Source organism: Brachionichthys hirsutus, chromosome 1, assembly GCF_040956055.1.
Source record: "Brachionichthys hirsutus isolate HB-005 chromosome 1, CSIRO-AGI_Bhir_v1, whole genome shotgun sequence".
NCBI classification, from domain to species: Eukaryota; Metazoa; Chordata; class Actinopteri; order Lophiiformes; family Brachionichthyidae; genus Brachionichthys; species Brachionichthys hirsutus.
In genome coordinates, this window is record NC_090897.1 from 5,351,005 (window position 1) to 5,370,397 (window position 19,393).

General features: G+C 43.4%; 2 protein-coding genes across 2 annotated transcripts; both read right to left on the bottom strand.

Moving 5' to 3' along the window:
- Positions 1–3,783: 3,783 nt before the first annotated feature.
- Positions 3,784–13,377, bottom strand: qser1 (glutamine and serine rich 1). The gene is made up of 13 exons (XM_068739039.1): positions 13,271–13,377; positions 12,121–12,230; positions 11,637–11,771; positions 7,622–10,927; positions 6,993–7,294; positions 6,726–6,842; positions 6,496–6,629; positions 6,229–6,398; positions 5,976–6,113; positions 5,723–5,820; positions 5,339–5,485; positions 5,034–5,129; positions 3,784–4,815 (listed from the first exon to the last, which is right to left on the bottom strand). The coding sequence occupies exons 1-13, from the start codon at positions 13,375–13,377 to the stop codon at positions 4,675–4,677; spliced, it is 5,001 nt and encodes a 1,666-aa protein (XP_068595140.1). The 3' UTR covers positions 3,784–4,674.
- Positions 13,378–14,062: 685 nt separating this feature from the next.
- Positions 14,063–18,921, bottom strand: prrg4 (proline rich Gla (G-carboxyglutamic acid) 4 (transmembrane)). Its single transcript, XM_068740116.1, has 6 exons — positions 18,477–18,921; positions 16,923–17,086; positions 16,789–16,816; positions 15,800–15,938; positions 15,228–15,422; positions 14,063–15,130 (listed from the first exon to the last, which is right to left on the bottom strand). The coding sequence occupies exons 1-6, from the start codon at positions 18,577–18,579 to the stop codon at positions 15,103–15,105; spliced, it is 657 nt and encodes a 218-aa protein (XP_068596217.1). The 5' UTR covers positions 18,580–18,921; the 3' UTR covers positions 14,063–15,102.
- Between the last annotated feature and the right edge of the window lie 472 nt (positions 18,922–19,393).

The following is a 19,393-nucleotide window of genomic DNA, read 5'->3' on the forward strand; positions in this document are numbered from 1 at the left end:
GGCCTCGGGATTACCAGTCACACCATAAATCCGGGTCTAATCATTATCAATATCCACTAATACCTACGAGAATAAAGGGGGGGGGGGGGTCAGGCTTTGGTCTGTCACCTCCTGTTGCTTCCTCCAGGCTGAGATTTGAGCCCAGGTCGTCGAAAGTGAGTCCAGATTTCTCCCCAGTGGCTCTGGGGGCCTCAGAAAAGCGCACGGGGGGGGGGGGGGGATGTTTGCACACATCGGGAGGTAAATAACCCCAGTGGGGGCCGCGCTGCCGCCGCGAGGGGGGTGTTTCTCCATGCGCCGCGTCCACGCGGACTTGTTTTGTCACCACGGGCGCAATTAAATGTGTCGTTGCGCTTTGAACACCGAACACAAGACTAATGATGGTTCCAGAGCAGCAGCAGCAGCGCGATGATGTTAATCCTTCATTCCTCCAACATGCCGAGGCTGGTGAGAGGAGCCGAACCAAACCGAACCAAACCGAACCAAGCCGAACCAAAGCGCAGGGCGCAGCCCAGAAAGAGAAGCAGCCTATTGGCCCGCAGGCCGTTGGACCTTCATAGCGTGCCATTTGTGTAATTGATAGCAAACAAACACACGCGCGCACACGCGCACACACACGCGCGCACACGCGCACACACACGCACACGCGTGTCATTCACCTGCTCTGCCTGTATTTTAGCAGGCGCCGAGCGTAAATGTCATTAAACACTCTCCAGGCCATTCAATCGGGTTATCTACGTCATCCTTTACGCATTACGCGCGCCTGCGTTGTGTTTCAGGCACACTTTGAACACAACTCGTTTAAAGAAATGTTGTTTATTATTATTATTATTATTATTATTATTATTATTATTATTATTATTATTATTATTACAGGTAATAGAACAGAAAGTTCCGCAGTGCCGCGTAAAATAAAGTCTGGCGCGACCTCTGATCTCAACCCGAAACGCCTCAGAAGTCCACCAGACCCGAACCCTGAACGCGTCAAACAGTCCCAGGAGTTCTAAACATGAAGTTAGATTCACCTCACCTGCTGCTCGGCGAACCAAAACTTCCTCCTGCGACTCCAGAGTCAGCCATTCAAGCCATGTCTGTCCTTGCGCTCCAATCTAACAGCGTGACGCACCACGGACCCGACTCCGCCCACTCAAATCCATTATTCATGATCCTGTCGCCGCCCGCGTGGCGCGTAAAAAGACGCGTTTCGTCTCTGGAGTCGCTGCGTCAAGTCGCTCATTCTTTGCTGCATTATTTGGACATATGTCCACCCGTTGAAGCTGAAAAGGAGGGAAGACCCCCCCCCCCCCCCCCCCCCTCATTAGTCCCCTTACCACGCGGACAGACAGGAGTCAAAGTTCAGAATGTCCTAATACTTCCTCCTCCTCATTTAAAATGTTTTAAATGATCTCGCAATGCTTTGAGGTTTTCAAATAATCTTTTCCTCACAAAGTCACACCCTGAAAAGCCTTGAAGTAAACAAGCACGCCAATCGGATCTGATAACGAGCCGCGGTATTTAACCGCGGATACCGAGGGATAACCATATTATCCGGAGCATACCGTGCCGTAGCGCGGGGGGGGCGCGGGGGGGGGGGGGGGGCTGCATCTTGTCCTCCTGTCCTGACAGGTGTAACCTGACAGGTGGAGGCGCAGTAAGGCGACACGCTGGACACAAACACAGACCAGCTGTTATCAGCATGAGACGGAGTCAGAGTCGCTGCTCGGATAAACCGGTTCGTCTCCGATCCGGCTCCTCCTCTCAGCTGGACGTGCAGCTCTTGCTTCGCTTCAGGTGTTTTTTTTTATTTATTTTTTTACCTTTTTTGGTTTCATTTCCTGTCGCTGCGCACCTGACGTGAGCGTGAACTGTCGTTGTCCACGGGCACTTTCATTTACGCGCGTATTGTGAGAAGTGGCAGAAGTGTCATTATCATGATCATAATTGATCAGATATAGGATATTAGATATTCATAATCACGATGAATTGTTGAACCAGCAAGTCGACATCAAACTAACAACACTCATTTATTCCTATTTATAGTAGTGGTGTTTTTACACATTTAAAAAAGCATTGATATTGAGTAGTTGGAATTCCATTAGTATTATTATATTATTATTAGTATTATATATATATTATATTATACTATTCCATGAGACGATGTCTCTCTTCCATGGGTCACACAATTCCACCCAGCATCACTTGTAACCCATCAAGTGTCATCAACCAAAATGTACAAATGAACGAACCCTTCCTAAATCTGGCCCAATATCAGACCCCCCCCCCACACTTCAAAAGGAAACGGGTTAATCCTTCTTCTCATTCAACCATCCATCTGTCAGCAGGAATCAACGCCTCAGTCACAAACAGAAACCTTTGCTGTAAGACCAAACTGGTTTTACAGCTCCGTGGAGGAATGTATTTGCAATCTGCTGGTATTTGTAAATGTACAACAAAGCTGACTGGAGTACTGCAGTGACGCGTTTTTCTTTCCAACACAGACAGAGTGGGTGGGAGGAGAGAGGGAGAGAGAGAGAGAGAGAGAGAGAGAGAGTGTGAGAGAGAGAGGGAGGTTTGGTTAATGCAACTCAAGATTGCATTAACCAAACCATCGTTTCTTTAGCCATGATGACAAACATTCAAAGGAATTCTGTTCTGGAGCCGGCATCAAAAATAAAAGAACTCCAGGATGATTTGTAGTTTTCTTTCCTTTCTCCATTTAGGCATCAAATACGATACTGAAGAAATGAATAAAATATCAAGGCATATTGGAAACAGGCAGAATTTGCAAATCTGGTGCTTTCGTGAAAATGAGATTTCTTGCGCAGGATAGACGCTCCGAAAAGTCCAAGAATTGAATGTATTTGAGTAAGAATAATAAAGATATATATATATATATAAAAACATAATCACATGTCCAAGTCGTCCAATTAGCTTTAGCTTTAAAACCAGAACCATTAGCAATGTAATATCCCCGCCACACACTTCTTCTGCACACCCTGCAGCTATGAACGTGATTGGCTGGAACCGGTTTTAACTGCACCATTATCAGCCAACATCTTCCAGGTTTCTCAAAGCAAACGAGCGATTTGTGTTTGAGCCGGCTTCATCCGACACAGAGCCGTCTGGTCACCCTGCTCGGATGAGAGCCTCAAGATTCCCCCCCTCAGTGCGTCGTCTCCCACGCAGGGAACAATTCAGAACAATAAATATTCATGTTTCTCATCTGGAAAGCAGTCATTCAGCGTCCCGTCTCTCCCGGTCGTCGCCTGCGACGGAATCCCAAACGCTTGCCGGACTCGCTGTCCTCCGCAACTCCAGAAGGACAGAGGACAGTGGCTTTCCTCACAGAGTCCTCAGCAAAAGCACAGAAGAACTTTTGTTTGGTGATTTCCAGTAAATTTTGCATTGGGGCCAGACAATTTATATTTTATTTTCAACAGGCTAAAAAGGCCCTTTAAGATGACACAAAGTCAGCCACTGTGAATTCGTTTGGTCATGAGAGAATGGCGGATGAGAAATTACTTTGCAGGAATGACTGCGTGCCGGGAGTAAATCAGAAGATCACCTAACTGAACTATCCCGGGATATCGGGGGCTTCCTGGGAGGCTTTTGGAGATCTTACGAGCACTGATGGTCTAAATCACGCAACACCAGACTCCTGGTGCATCTCGTGGAACATTTTGGAAGACGTCTATCAACAAAGTGCCAACACAAAAAAAACACGAGTACACGCAGCACTTTATTTACAATCCGCATCTGTCAAAATTAATTCTTATAGCATTAAACTGGTAACGGACTTATAGAGTCCATTTTTGAAAAACAAGACAATGAAAGTGTCTCAGGAAATGTAATGCACATAGTAATTCTTTCTGTGAAAAATATATATCTATTTTTCATAAAATGCAGGCTTATATGTGTAAAGGCGTATAAAGACAACTTGTATAAATTTCATTTTATCTTCCGATAAGTCAAGGTGATTCTTTTCGATGAACAAAATGAAGAAAACGCGGCGCTGGAACAGCAACAACTTGCATCTTATGGGTGTCAGAAGCATAAACGTTAAACCACAACATTATCACCCTGTTCTTTTATACAAAATGTACATTATATAAGTTGGTGTTCCAATACAAAATGTATGTTTTACAAACTGTATATAGCTATAGTTATAAGATATAGATGGGTTGTTTTGTATTTTTTATATAAAAGAAGAATCAATGTCTGCTTGTGCGCTTACTTATTAAACGATGGACGAAAGCTTGTTATATTTGTAGATCATTTGCATTCTTATTTTTTGTGCTCTACTCTGGTTGCTTTCTATCTAGTTCATACTGACTGGTTGTCCTCTTGCATTAAAAAAAAAAACAAGATCTAAAAAATTATATAAATCTATGAAGAGGCCCTCAAAACGTGGGCTCGCAACTACAAAAATCTACGAAGACCAGGAGTCGCATTGAGTGGAAGTCTTTCAAAATGCTTTCAACAGTCCTTGATTCCTACTTTCTTCTTGGATGCAGTGACGCAGACTTAAAACACGACTTCCGTCCCACTTCACCTGCAGGCCTCCGATTGGCTGAAACACATCTCTGTGGCTGAGCCGAGAGACCCGTTCCCTGCATCTTTGTGGACGTTCTGAGCAGGAGGCAGTTTTTCCTTTAAACCAAAGTCAAGGCTTGATCATTGGCAGGCCCGCTGCACTTGATTGATCAGTTCTCCAAAGCGATCAAAGAGTCCCTCTACCCATGCTCCATTCTCTAAACACTTCTGTACCATCTCCTCCTGCCCCAGGTCCCCCATCTGCACCCGCAGAGATGCAACCTGGAAGGCAGAACAATCAAAAAACATTAAAAAAAAAAGCTCATCACAAAAATAAACACAATCAATTTAAGCATCGCGCCCGCGCTAGACCCCTTTTCCTCAACCTGTAAATGCATCAATCAGCAGCTAGAGGAACAATAAGACACTAAAAATAAAATGGGCTACAGATTCAACACAAGCTAGCACAACAAGCATACACACGTGTAATGACATCTCACCTCATCCTTACACATGAGGTATGTGTGGTACTTGTAATGCTGCAAGGAGTGGTACAGCGAGAACCACTGAGTTTTCTGCTGGTCCACAGTGTACTCCTAGAGAAAAAAAGAAAAGAGGCGAAACAGCAAAGCATGAAAATGAATATTGATATTTTAAGCTATGGAACAAATCAGCAACATATGAGAGGAAAGGGAACAGTGGATTGGAACAATAAAGGGTAAGACAACAAAATAGTGGCACAGGGCCTCCTGCTGGACAAATGTTGGTACTACAGTAGTTCCCCAAAAGAAACATCCAGTCTCACCTGGGGCACTTTGTTAGGCATCTTGTAGAGCTTCAAGTTTTTCTTGTTGTAGGCCTTTCCACTCAGACGCACTTTAAAAGCCGGCGTTTCCCCATCCTTCTTCAATTCTGTCACCACTGAAATCTCTGGGAAGTTGTCTAGAGCCGTCTGAGGACACAAGCGTCGCCAAATAAAACATCCCGAGCTACGTGGTGAACTTGTGTTTTATGGCTTTTAGAAATAAATTAATTGCCACGGTTTAAAATAATGCTTTTCTCAGATTACTTAGCAACAAACATAGGATCTATTTACGAGAGGAGTCATTTCATAAAAAAAAAAAAAAAGTCCATCATGTATTTAAAGATGCTTCACTTCTACTCTGTGAAGTTTCAAAGACACACCCACCTTTAGGACCTGTCCTATGTGTAGTTTGTGAAGCAGGCGTTTCCTGTTGTCAGCGACCAACCCATCCACTCTCTTCATATGCGGCAGCAGCAATTCATCTGAGAGAAAAAAAATCTTAAAGTTCTTAATCAACAAAACTAAAGTCTGTTCTCACTTGAGTTTAGTTTTTCTACCAGTCAGTTTTGCCAAATGGCTTAATAATAAAAAATTAAAAAAAACAATGCATCAAAGCCTACAAGGACAATTAACTAACCATTGGCCTTCTCAAGTGCCATCATCGCATCTTCATCCAAGACAATGCTGATGAGTAGTTCCACAAAGCTCGTAAACGTGTCCTTCATGGTTCGTGTGTTGAACAGCCGTGAGGGATTTGGCACTGGAGGGTTTAACTCTAGGAATGTAGGTACAAGTGAGAAAAGGTAAAAGATCAGGAGAGTGAGAAGAGCTTTAGACTACAAAGTATACTCAAACCAGCTTCATTGAGAAAAGTCAAAAGTCTTCCTCACCATCTTCTTCGGCAGATGATCCCGAAGCAGTGAACTCTTCCTTCCATTTTCTCCTCTTCTTGGGCGGGGGCTCTGCTCGGGGCTTGGGTTGTTTGACTCGAGGCTTTTGACTTTGGGACATTAAGGACGCGTTGGCTGTCAAGCCCAGCAAAGTTTTTACCTGAACACTCCTGAGTGGTGGGACAAAAAAAAAGAAAAAAGAAAACAAGCTTTACGTCACTGAGGAATAAAGTTACCGAATTACATCCGTTGATATTCTTAAAGTACCTCAGCGTGTTCATTGGTTTGCAGCGCGGCTTCCGACTACAGACCCGTACATACTCCCTTTTGTTAACTGTGTCCAAGAACTTCACATAAACTCTCTGATACATGGCCTTAGCGTCACCAAAATATCCAAGATACTACACACACACAAAGAAAAGCATTTTACTTAACAGAATAACGTTTGACATTTGAAATACAACTTCATTCAAAGGTCTTTGTCTATTCACACTCACACTGTTGGTAGCTGAGAAGACTCTCTTTCCATCTCTCAACTCGGGCACAAACTTCTGCAGAAGGGCCTTCTGGACTTTCCATATGGCCGGAGGTTCACTGCCTGCTCTCATTGTCATCTGGACACACGAACAGGACACCGTTCAAAAACAGACTTGAACGTGTACATTTACAGCATCAGAAAATTCATCATGAAATGTTTAATTTACTGATACTATGTACCTATTCAACAGCTGTAATGATTCTGAACGCAGTTTTCTGTGCTGTACCTTTAAGATCTCGATATCCTCAATCCTGACAACAAACTCATCTCTTTCCCGGTACATTCCCTCTCCTCCACTGTCTGAGAGCTCCTCATCTGTAAGTCCTTCCATGGCCACATTCATCAATTGCACAGCCAATTGGCATTGGACAGTCTCTTTGGACTCCTCTTTCCCTCCAAAGTCTGCTCCTTCTGAGACGGCATTTATTGCAGAAGTACTTATAACCTGCAACAAACAGGCTTTGGGAACGCTGTGCTGCATGGCGGGAACTTGGCCGGGCTTCACCATGGAACCAGGCATTTGGTTATCTGGAGAAGGGTTGAAAATACATTAATGTACTCAAGAAAAGAAAATGAAAAAGGAGAACAACATAAACGGTGATCCACTTCTGATGGGGGTCACACATCAGGAACTGACTTTTCCGGTAGTGAAACATACTATAGATTGAATAAATGTTTTGGTATTGCACTGAACGTAGTTCTCTATTACAATAATGCTCCTCAACTGGACAGTGTTTTGCCCTTTTCATCAAACCACCGATCCCATTGCTCTTTAAGATTTGTTGAATGTACTATAATCAATGATGCAATCAATAAAACAGACTAATAGAAGATTACATTGGCAGTATCCATTACCTGTCCTGGCTCTCCGATCTGAAGATTCATCCAGAGCTGAGAGTGCGGAGCTGATGCTGTTCCTCAAAGCCTGATTCTTCCCAGTGTTCTCCTCTTCGTCTGAGCTGAATGATGGCAGAGTCTCCAAGTTCTTTTGGAGATCCGCGTCCAAACGCTTCTGCTGAGTGCTCACTACCTGAGTCTCCTGGGGAATCAAGTGCCCGGGTAGAGTCTGCAACTGGGCAGGCAAGGCAGGTAAAGTACACGGTATTGGTTTGGTGGCGGTGAAAGTCTTTCTGGGGCGACTGAAGGTCCGTGTAGGACTTGGCGAGTATTGCTGTTTGGGGCCAGATTTGATGAAGTCAAGGAAGGAGCCGATGAAGCCAGTTTTGACCTCTGGCTGTTTTTCTTCTACTTCACGGATCTTCTGCCTCATTTTCTCTTGCTGCAGACAACCATCATATACACCCTGCGTGGAAGACGGCGAGGTGACATCACTACCCCTGGAGTTTTGCCGCTTTGCCTGCCCAGTGCGCTTTGCTGGTCTCGCCTGTCCACTGTCCTCCTCAGAACCAGCTGGTTTGGTCAAAGACTTAGAGCGAGTCTTCTTTTTGGGAACATCTTCACTGCCTTGACAGTCTTTGAGGCCATCTTCGATTTTAATGCACTTTTCATTCCCTTTAGTGCTGTTCTGGAGTCCTGAGGAGCCGTACACTTGCTCGGCTAAGTGATAGTCATTTTCAGAGCTCCCCTCATCTCCATTTGTGTCCAGCTCAGAATTATTGTGGTTGATATTTTGGCCCCGACAGTGTGCAGTAAGCTGATCTCCGTTTAGTGTCATGGCGTTGCAGTTGGTGATGATCTCGTGTTGTGCTGAGGGGAAACTCGGTGACATGTGTCTTATATCTACAGTCTGGAAGTGGCCCTTAGAATCCACTGGGCTTGCCATCACCCCTATTTCAGCCTCAGCAGAGGATGCAGCTTTGACAAAGTCTTGGGGTGTGACGCCACAGGCCGCCACCGTTGCTGCCAGGATGTCGTCGACATTTGACAAAATATTTCTGTCATCTGTGAGTAGCATGGAGTCAGGGAAGCAAATGGAGTTTAGAGAGAAGTGGTTCTTTACATCATTCGGTTGCTGCGTTTCTGACTGGCTGTAGTGGTGTTTGGAGGAATCAGACACCACGGTGCCCTGTTGACCTGGGGTTTCTGTGACATTGGGTCCCAGTGGCTCTCGATCCATGTGAAGATACTGCACATGAACAGGGCCCAAATCTTGGACAGGTTGAATACCTTGCACTGAAACAACCTTGGAAGAGTTTTGACCATGTTGTAGAAGGGGCTGCTGCAGCAGAATCATTTGGTTATGCTCAAGGAGAACCTGAGAGCTGGGGATAGTGATAAACTGTGAATTGGCTGACTGGGTCGGATTCTGGGACTGACTATGATTCTGGTGGTTTTGCGGATGTGGCTCAGCAGATTTGAATTGGAGAGGGTGCTGCTCAAGCTGCTCTGAACTAAGGGGTACATGTGAAGATATCATATTGGAGGTTGTAGTTTTCATGTCAGCAGTTTCCTCCCCATTGGAACTGCTGAGATGAACATGCTGTTGGCTAAGCAAACACCCCCTTTCACCCTTTGCTTGTGCTGTGTTCGTTTGACCCAGTCCTATCAGTTGGTCGTCTGAGCGCGAATTGCTTCGAATAACGCTTTGTGTATTGTGTTGATCGTCAATCTTTGAAATAACAAAGATGACATTGTTGTGAGCAGATATGTTATTAGATGGCGCAGAGGCCTCCATAGACACGTGCTGAAGAGAATCTATGTCTTGGATAGGAAGATCCTCAAGTTTCAGTTTGCTATAAGTTGGCTTCATGTCCTGTATTGAGGATCTGATCTGATCATGTAAGGCTTGAGCAGTTGAAGAATAGGTAGACAGTGGTCCAGACAAAACATATTTATGGGGTTGTGTCTGATGCTGGGACAGAGTGTCGAGTGTTTTACCTCCCACCGAGGCCTGCATCAGGTTGTAATTCTGTGTGGAATTTGAAGTGGGTAGACTCTGTACACATGGTGGTGGGTAAGAGGAGTCAATTGATTGGTCAAGTGATTGTCCTGTGGTATAGTTCTGAGACTGAGTCACTGAAGCGTGGCCTTCCGACTGAGATGTATACGGCAAATTTGGGGCACCCTGAGAATGGGATGTGGGGTAGCTCTCAGACAGGTTCCCCTGACACAATCCCTGGATCTGGGTTCCATACTGGATCCCCTGATCCTGGCTTAGCCCTGGACTCGTGGAGTAAACAAGTGTCTGACTAACAGATGCCACATTATCAGACTGGCTGGAGAGGGAAGGCAGAGTCTTGTAAAGTATGGGTAGCTTGTCTGATATGGAAAAGGAGGGCTGTGACTGAGTATGGGGGGTGATGTAGGTTTTGGACAGACTACTGGACATTAAGCTGGATAGCTGGATTGACTGCTGATTAGCAATCACTGAATTCTGCTTCTGTCCCGGGGAAGAATAATGCTCAGGGGACCCCCTTGTATGATTCTGGGAGTGATTGTGACTTTCCTCTCTCCCATCAGGGTGTGGAGCTACTTTGGAAGAACACTCTTTAGACTTTGACAAAGACGTGGGTGAATAAGCTTGAGTAACTGAGTCCATTTTGGCTTGTGGAGCACGACTGACCTCCTGAGGAGAGTCTTCTCCGGTGGAAGTGATGCGGGACACTGGAGTCTGATGGGATGGGTCCTGCTGGTAGGACACATCCACATCAGGGCCAAAGTATCCATGTAAAGAGTGTTCTGAAGTTGGCAATTGCTCAGAAGCCACATGAGTGCTGGAAGGCCTCTGGTGATGTTTTATTACACTACATTCACGTTGAAGAGCTCTTTCAATAGAGCCTGAGAAAACAGCGGCCCCATATGGTTGTGGGGAACCATGAGAGGTGGGAAGGGTAGAAGGTAGCAGGCTAAACTGCGGTTGTAGAAGGTGAGGAGCCGACTCCTGTGCTGAGCGGTAAGTGGAGGATTGAACAGGCAGAGTCGAGCCCAAAGCGGGGGCAGAGAGATGGTTGAAGGCCAATGCAGTGGGAAGCACAGACTGGCTTGATTTGATATGAAGTAGGGGGTCATGGTGAGAAAACAGGCCATTGGTGGAAGTGCTGAAGGCAGGCTCCTGGAGAGCCAAAGAAGAGTTTGTAGTGTAACTCCTGGCAGGGTAGGCACCAATGTGCTGGTAGGACGACAGAGCAGAAGGAGAGGGGAAGGTGGCAGTGGAAGGCAGGGCACCGGTCAAATACAGCTCAGTGGTGGAGGAATTGGTACCTGTGTTGCACAGAATAGACGAAATCAGTGAGCATATGATGGACGACTAATTGCAATCTCTCTTTAGTTTCCCAAGTTTTTGTGTTAATATTTGCAGTTTGTCTGTGACTTCAAGGTGACAGTTGCACTAAATTTGAAGGAATTGCCTCAAGTCTTTATGTGATATAACTGTTAAGAGAACAGGATGTAAACACATATACCTCAGTATGTACATTCCTGCCTCCGGCAATGGCACAAAGATTGGAAATGCTTACATAAAATCATTTTTTAATTCATTTGAAGTTCATTAAGAGTGTTTTGCTTTGAAGAGCTACGACACAGTTCCATGTTTCAGTCCAATCCTGCATTCATTTTTCATTAATCCACAATTTGGTAATCGTCTCAGTATTTCAGATGATACACACTTCTTTTATTTTTCAGAAGGCTCATACATTAATTGGTAAAAATATATATAACCCACCCTATATTAGGGTTAATGTCTTAATTATTATACATAAATAGTGGTGTGCTAATTAGTGTTCAATCAGTGAATATGGTCCTCACAAAGAAACATACACATCGTAAAACAACAACAAATCAGCACATATTTTAAGTTATTCAAGTTATGTTCAGTAAAATAAGGTCACAGATATTCATGGGTAAATGACAGGAATATCCGGCTAAACCAAAATACATGATAAAATACTGAATATGTCAACGTGTTTCTCACCAGCAGGCCATGAAGGGGGTCTGAAAGGAGGAAGCAATGAGGCACTAACAGGACCAGCCTGAAGGCTTCTAGACTCCATGGCTGAAAGGAAGCTCATGATTGAGGTTTCAGAAGTATTGCTGCTCGAGTCAAGTGCTGCCGACAGTCAGACAAGAAAAGAAGAATAACCGCAGGAATGGAGAAGGACGTAAAAGAAAGACATGAAAAGACAAGATTGAAAATGGTTTGTTTCCCCAAATTGAGGAAATTAGATATCGGTCACGTTATCTAATAACTGCACACTTTTGGTTAATCCATATTTGAGATTAATGCCTTCATTCTTATACAATATAAATCATAAAAAATTAGCTAGTAGTGTATACATATACATAAGATCTAAAACATCTTCTTGACAGGATTCCGCCAGCGGTAATTTGCGAGTTCATTACTGTTATTATGGTGAACTGACATTCTTCACACGAGATGTACAACATTCAAAACTCACCTGCTGCGAGGGGAAGGTGAGATGTAGTGTAGGTGGGACCCTGCTGGGTGGGGGTGTAGCCTTGCCGCTGGAGGAGCTCTGCATCAAGGTTTGCCGTACCATAACTGGAACTGCACCAACAAACATAAAACACATGCATGAGCTCAGTTTCACAAAGCGCATTTATTACCGCCCTAATAGTCGATCAATTATGTTGTAAAAAAAACCACCAACGTTTTATGGGGAGAGCCAACACGTACATTTAATGTATTTAGTTTCCTGAGTAATTACACCACATGCACGTCACTGTTTAAGAAACCAACTTTCCAATAATAGATCATATCTATTTCTTGGTGCCAACTAAAAAAGTCACAAACGTCTAATATTGCATTGATAAGACTGAAACGAGATCAATGAAAACGTCTCAACCTGTAACCTGATGGATCAATACTGCAGAATTCTTAAATCTTTCTGCAGCCTCGGGAATGTTTTCTTGATCAGTTCTGGCTTCTCTTCAGGGTTACATGTCGAAGTGCTGAAGATATTACAAGTTGTTGTTTATCAACACAACTTGATAAAACTTTAGGTTTTCCATATACATACAAGTTAAAAAGACAGAAATAGATCGAATTTCTTCACTTTATTATAAAATCACGACAAATACAAAAGGGTTTGGAACGTCGTCAGTTAGAACACTAATTATTATTATTATTAGTCACTACTTCTGGTGTCTCGACTGACATGACTAGCACTGGTTGCTACCGCTAGCTAGCTGTTTTGATTTGTCTTGGGCACCTGCCTGTGCAGAAAACTGGGCAAATAAGCAACAACTTAGTCTACCTAGCTAGCCAGCTAATTATTAAAATAATATGCTTCGTCTAGTTTGTACTTACTCTAGTCTACGCGGACATGTTGAGCATACGGTGGACTAGCAAAAAACTAGCAAGGTGGGAGACGATAACCAACGCTTCTCAAAATAAAAGAACCCACGCAAGTCAAAAAAAAACCTCAAGAACAACAAATTCCAGAGTTTTAAGAATTCCCTCAGGTTGCCCGAGAACCAAAAATGACAGCATCTCCCCCAGCAATAAAATAACAATAATAAAAAAAAAACCTAGGCCCTCCATCACCGATATTTCCTTCAGTAGGTAGCCTCTCCTTTATCTTTTACCTTGGCTTGGCACTAGCTGCGCTGCGGTCATAGGCCCAAGAAGCTCCGGTCTGCGCTGGTGGTGCCAGCGAGTCCGCGAAGCTGGAGGTCGGGTAGTTCCTCTCCATCACCCGGTGAAAGAGTCACTTCCCCGACGGAGCTTCGTGGAGCAGCGGACACACATCATCGTAGCAGCCCCGGTCCGACCCCACTGCGCGACCGACCAGGGCAAGCCAAGTCCCCGTCAGCGAGCTCCACAATCCAAATGCGCGCCGTCAGGCTTCGCTGAATCCGAAATAAAAGTGCACCTTTTGTCACCTGGGTGATTTGGGTATTATTGCTTAATCGCTCTTCTCGGGTAGTCGTGCAAAGCCTGCATGGTTCCGCGGACCCATGTTGTTACTTTATTTCCCAGGATGCACCGCAGAGTTTAGCTGGAAGTTCTGTTGATTTCCTACAGATGCACTGCGCGCGCGCTCCCGTCTGCGCGGTTCTTGGGAAAACAAGAATTTCTTTATGACGCAATTTGTTTTATTCCAATTGTGACTTTTTTTTACTGTAATATTTGACTAATGCATGAGAACTAACATTAGACTTGATCTTCCTGTTTTGGATGTGTCTGGAGCTTCTCTAGAAAGTTAAATTGTAGTCTAATCGTAAACCCCCGTTGAGACTTTTTAAATATTAACTTCGTGGTTTAATCTTAATGCATGCATGTTACAATTTGTACAGTGCAGTACGCCACCAAAGACAAAAAGACATCCCACAGCCGAAAGATAAGACAAATTGTATTATTTCTTTTTAAAAATCCATAAACCATTTTTATTTCAAGTATGCTTCAGACCAGTTTCACTCAGGTTACTCTCCAATAAATTTTAATAATATGAGACATTTGTGACGGTAATTTACTAGGAAAATTAAAATTTATATTTCTGCATCATCTAATGATAGAGTTCTCATATCCGTATCAGTGATCATTGTCATGCAATTAGAATAAAATATATTGTGCATGTTGTAAAACTTCCTTTGGTGAGCTCCTGCCTCCATACATTCACAGGATAATTAAATTATTAAATATACAGTCGATAGTGAAAGTAAAAATGGCTTCACATATCTTCACATCAATTCATAAATCATACACCTCCTTGAACATGGCTAAATTAAGTATATCTGCACATTTGAATAAACAAGATGACACGAAGCTGAGAGTAATGACTGACGAAATAAAGTTGGTAGACCTGAGAATCACAAACACTTGCATTAGCCTTATAAGCATATTAATAACACTAACCATCATGCAATTAGGTTTTTCCGATGCTACTTTCCCTCTGAAGAACAAAACATGTTTAACTGAACAATTAAGTCTGTCACACATTGGAATTAATACTTATCATGTAATGAGAGAAGCCTAGTGAGCTCTTCTTTACATATGCTGATGAATTCCAATGACTTAAGGCTCTCGTGTGTTCCACACATTAATTCTTCATTTTCTTTCAGAAAAAAAGTTGAGAACTTGCTAGAAATGTATCATAAAGGCTATTTGTCGGAGTTATGACAATTCATAAAAGGTTCCTATAGAGCTACATATTTATAGAAGCGGGTTAAGCAAAGGAGCTAAAAAGACAAGGACAAACCTACAAAGGAAAAGACACACTAATAGATCAGAAAGATTAAAGATATTACAGTGGAAAAATATATCTTTATGAGAGCAATGAATGAAAAGCAAAAGGCACCGTCTTGAATCTTGTTATCAAGAAAAAACTGGTATACCATGAAAGGCAGTGAAGCCCAGTGTAAATATTGTAAACAGTCTGGGTAATGTCGCCAGACGTGCTGATGTCATCTTGAAGGCTCTACCGCACAATAGTTCCATGTCGTGAGCTAAAAACAAAAGCAAGAAACGATGTTAGCCACATATTCACCAGTTACCAGTCTGTGACCGATTACGCAAGGAAGACGCTAAAAACGGAGCAAATACCCAGGATAGGGAGGAGGCGGGGCGTCATGCTGGCCACGTTTAGCGATTGCCTGCTCATAGGATGGCAGCCCGAGGGGATCGCTTTCCTCATTGGGGGGAGCCGGTTGAGCTGGTGGCACAGGTTGTAAGGACACCTCCTCTAGCCGTCGCATTATTAGTGCAGCATTACTCCTCCTCGGTCGGCCCCGCAAGGAGCTGTATTAAGACGGTGCAGTTTGTCATGTCACGTCATGTCTTTCATTTCCGACTCTCTGACTGCGTTCAAGTATTACCGTCGACTTTATAGACATTTACCACGGCTTTTATTTTAAATCTGCAGATTAATCAACATTTGTAGTCGAACAGGGGAAAGAGTAAAAAAAAATATATATATATATATATATATATTAGCAAAATGAAAATCTGTAAATTGCAAAGTACGATTCCTATAATTGTAGATGTGATGTAATTTTTCGAAAGTACCTGGAATATTAACGCGTTCATAGCCTTGTTACGTGCATGAAATGGTCTACTGAACAGAAAGTAGGAACAATGAAAGTGGCATTATCAGTAATAAAGACTCTCTCACTCACCTGGCTCGGCCGAGGTCGCCCTTACATTTGCCGTGACAGAAATACCAAACCATGAGGCCAACGACAACAATGGCCACTCCACCAGCGATCAGTCCCACCAAAAGAGAGGTCACATCAACCCGACTGCGCTTGTCCTTATCTGTCGATCATCAGACACCACAGTACGTGGACAGCAATAAATAAATGTGGTTGACAATGGCAGAGAGTCGGAGGACATTATATAAAGTGGACGTGTGAATATCAAATTGCCACATTCCTTTTTTCCCCCATCTGATATTAGCCGCGTCTGAATTCAGGGACTGCATCCGTCGACGGCTGTATTCGCATACCGAATAGAGGACAAGGCCAATCCCATTTCAATCTATTCTCTATTAGACAGTTCTTGTTTTGTTACACGTCTATTTTGTACTAAATATCCTAAATAAACAAAATTCATTACTTTGAGCGCCACTAAACTAATCAACAGTGAGTGAAAGGAGAAGCGCTTTGTGACTCAAGAATAAGGAAAGAAAGAGCTAACAGCCAAAGCTGGTGAACATGTTTTCCACAAAGCTTGGTTTGACTTTAGCAGCACTCAAAGGGCACCGCCTTGACATTTAGACATAGCCTGACTCCACCAGAAATGCCGAGTGTTTTTCATACAGTTCCAGATCTATTTAATAGCATGTGACAAACAAATTACATATAATAATTATAATAAATAATAGATTTTATTTATAATGCACTTTATACTTGGCAGCCATGTCTAATTTTAAAACATACAAGTAACACAGTTGGTAGTAGACCCAGCAATCATTTTCAGTATTTGTGCTGTTCAATAAGTCGTGAAACTGGTTTTGAAAACGCCAACAATAACAACATGGCAATCCTGGTTCCAGGCGTGTGCTTCTAAACACATACCGACTCACTACTTTAATTGTCATAATTGACTATACTTAAAGGCTAAAATGACCTGTTAACAAAGTTGGATATCTATCTCATCATCTTACCTGCAATGTATGACGTCCAAAATGTATCCTTAAAAAACGAAAACAAAAATAAAACAACTTTAGTATGGTGCCATCGATACAAATGCCCCACGTAATTATTTTAGGAAACGGCCCACTGAACGGCAATACATAACTGTATCCGGGATGTTCTCGAAGACTTCCCTGGCCTCCTCGTAATTGCAGATTTCTTCGTAACATTCCCTTTCCAGATTTCCAGGAACAAATAGTTCAAAGTCGAACCGATTGAACAGCAGACGGCGACCCAGGAAGGAATTTGCATCGCCGTCATCTACAAACACTGAGAAGTAGTCCAAATCATGATGATCAAATATGAGTTATGGATGTGGGTTTACGCAGCAGGACCATCTAAATCAGGCCCCAATTTCTCAAATCACTTTTAAGGCCTTGATACATAAATGATTTGTGATGGAAACTATTTTTGCTTCGGGCATTATTACTGTCACAGCTCGACTTACAAGTCTTATGCACATGTGAACAATAACAAAACCCAGCTCATATTGGTTATTAAACTAATATAAAACAGCATTTGGAGACTCCATAACCTTAACAGCTGTTCCCGAAGTGTCAGCATTTCCTGTTCTGCTGGTGGGATTAATTTAAAATACCGGTAAATGAATCACTTGTATGCAAATCTGTCAATAAAGTGCTCAGGTTTCGCAAATCCTAATTACATCCGTCAAGGGGGTAATGTTCTTGCCGGCGCCTGTCTGTTTGCAACATAACTCCAAATGTTACAGATGGATCTTGATTAAATTTTCAGGAAAAATCTCGATATTACGACCGAGCTGTGAAAGCAGTCGTTCCCTGTCTGCCTGCCTGCCCGCAGGACTACGGAAAAACTGCAAGATGGATCTTGATGAAAAATAAATCTGAAGATGGGTCTTGGTCTATCCTAGACACCGTGACATTTTCAGGGCGATTGTGATACCGGTCTGGATACAAACGCAACTGGATTCCCCCCCCCCCCCCCGTTTACTTATAATTTGAGGCTTTTTAAAAATACAAATACAAATCATATCTTGTAAAATATATATTAAATTCCATCCCTCCCTCCCTCAACTGCTTATCCAGAGTGGGGTCGCTGGGGCAGCAGCCTAAGCAGGGAAACACAGACTTCCTTCTCCCCGGCTACTTCTTCAATTCACTCGCTAAAAAAAACAAAAAAACTCACAGTCATAAAAGCGGCCCGATATGCACCATCATGCAAAATGTCTTCTGGAGCGCATCCATTTTATCATTGAAAATTGTTGTATAAAGATAGCAAGAACAATTTAGAGCCTTTTGATGATGACCCAGATCACCATGTGGACGTTGTAAATCTAATTCTGAGCGGATTGAGCCGCTTGGCGGAGGTTTGCGTTCTCAGTTCTCTTCCACCTAGTTTCGTTCTAATCTCTCAAGTAGTTCAAGTGAAATTAACAAAATTATCACTTTAAATAAAATAAAACCTTATCCTTATCCTGCCATGTTCAAAGAAGTGTAAAATAAATTCCTGGATCAGCCCCAGTTCTACTCTGGTTCACGCTTTACCCTTCAGTCACCAAAGCCCTCGGATGCGTAATGGATGAATATTGGGACTCATGTCCCCCCCCCCCCCCCTTGTGATCTGCGTCTAGCGACGCCCCTGAACAAAGTAGATTATTATTCTCTAGATTAGAATATCTCACCTTCATCATCCCGCCGTCCTTCGTGTGTCGTTAATAACCTCCTCGTACACACGAGCTCCCCACACGACAGCAGATGAAGGAGAATCCACAGGTGAAGCAACATGGTCACGCGTGCACCTGCGCGCAGCTCGGAGCGTGGGGCATTAAAGACGCGCCACGGAGTTCCGGAGGAACCTGGGCTAACTCAAACTACACTATCCACGCGTTTATTCAGCCAGCAAACACAAGATGGCTTTAATCTGCATTACCTATAATGACAGGTGACACATCATGACGGTCAAAGTTCAGCGCCGACTGAAGGAAAGTAAGAACGCGTTGTTCGACCGGACCGAATAGAAACAGGTTTAAAAACAACTCTCCTTAACGACTTCCTTTATAGTTAAAGCCATAACTTCAAAGAAAAACACTGTCAACAATAGTCGCGGGAGTTTCCGGGGAACCAAACTGAGTTTCAGTGGGTTGGGGTGGGGGGGTGGGGGGGTGTTTACGCCAAACAAAAAGTACCTGTGCAGACCTAACCAATCGATCGCGTTTGCCTGGCTGATGTGGCGGATGAATGAAATAAGGCCGCTAGGTGGCAGCTGAATCCACGGAAGTGAAAGCTTTGAGGTTTTAAGTAGGCAGGCGGTGCCTCAGAGCTGTTTGTTGTTGCAGCAGTTTAATTACTTTACTCTGAAAGAATAGAGAAAATAAATTAAACAGGTTGTGTGATCCTCCTTAAGAGGTTTGAATAATTTCGCATCCTATACTAGCAGTTATCCAGTGATAGGAACAATGACAGCCAAGTGCTGTTGCTCACGTCTGTGTAAAGGATCAGCCAATCACTGAACTGGCTCCGCCCCTTACGTGCTTTGATTGACAGATTTATTCATTCTGCTGAACTACGGCAATATGAAATAAAAAGGTAATTGCGGAAA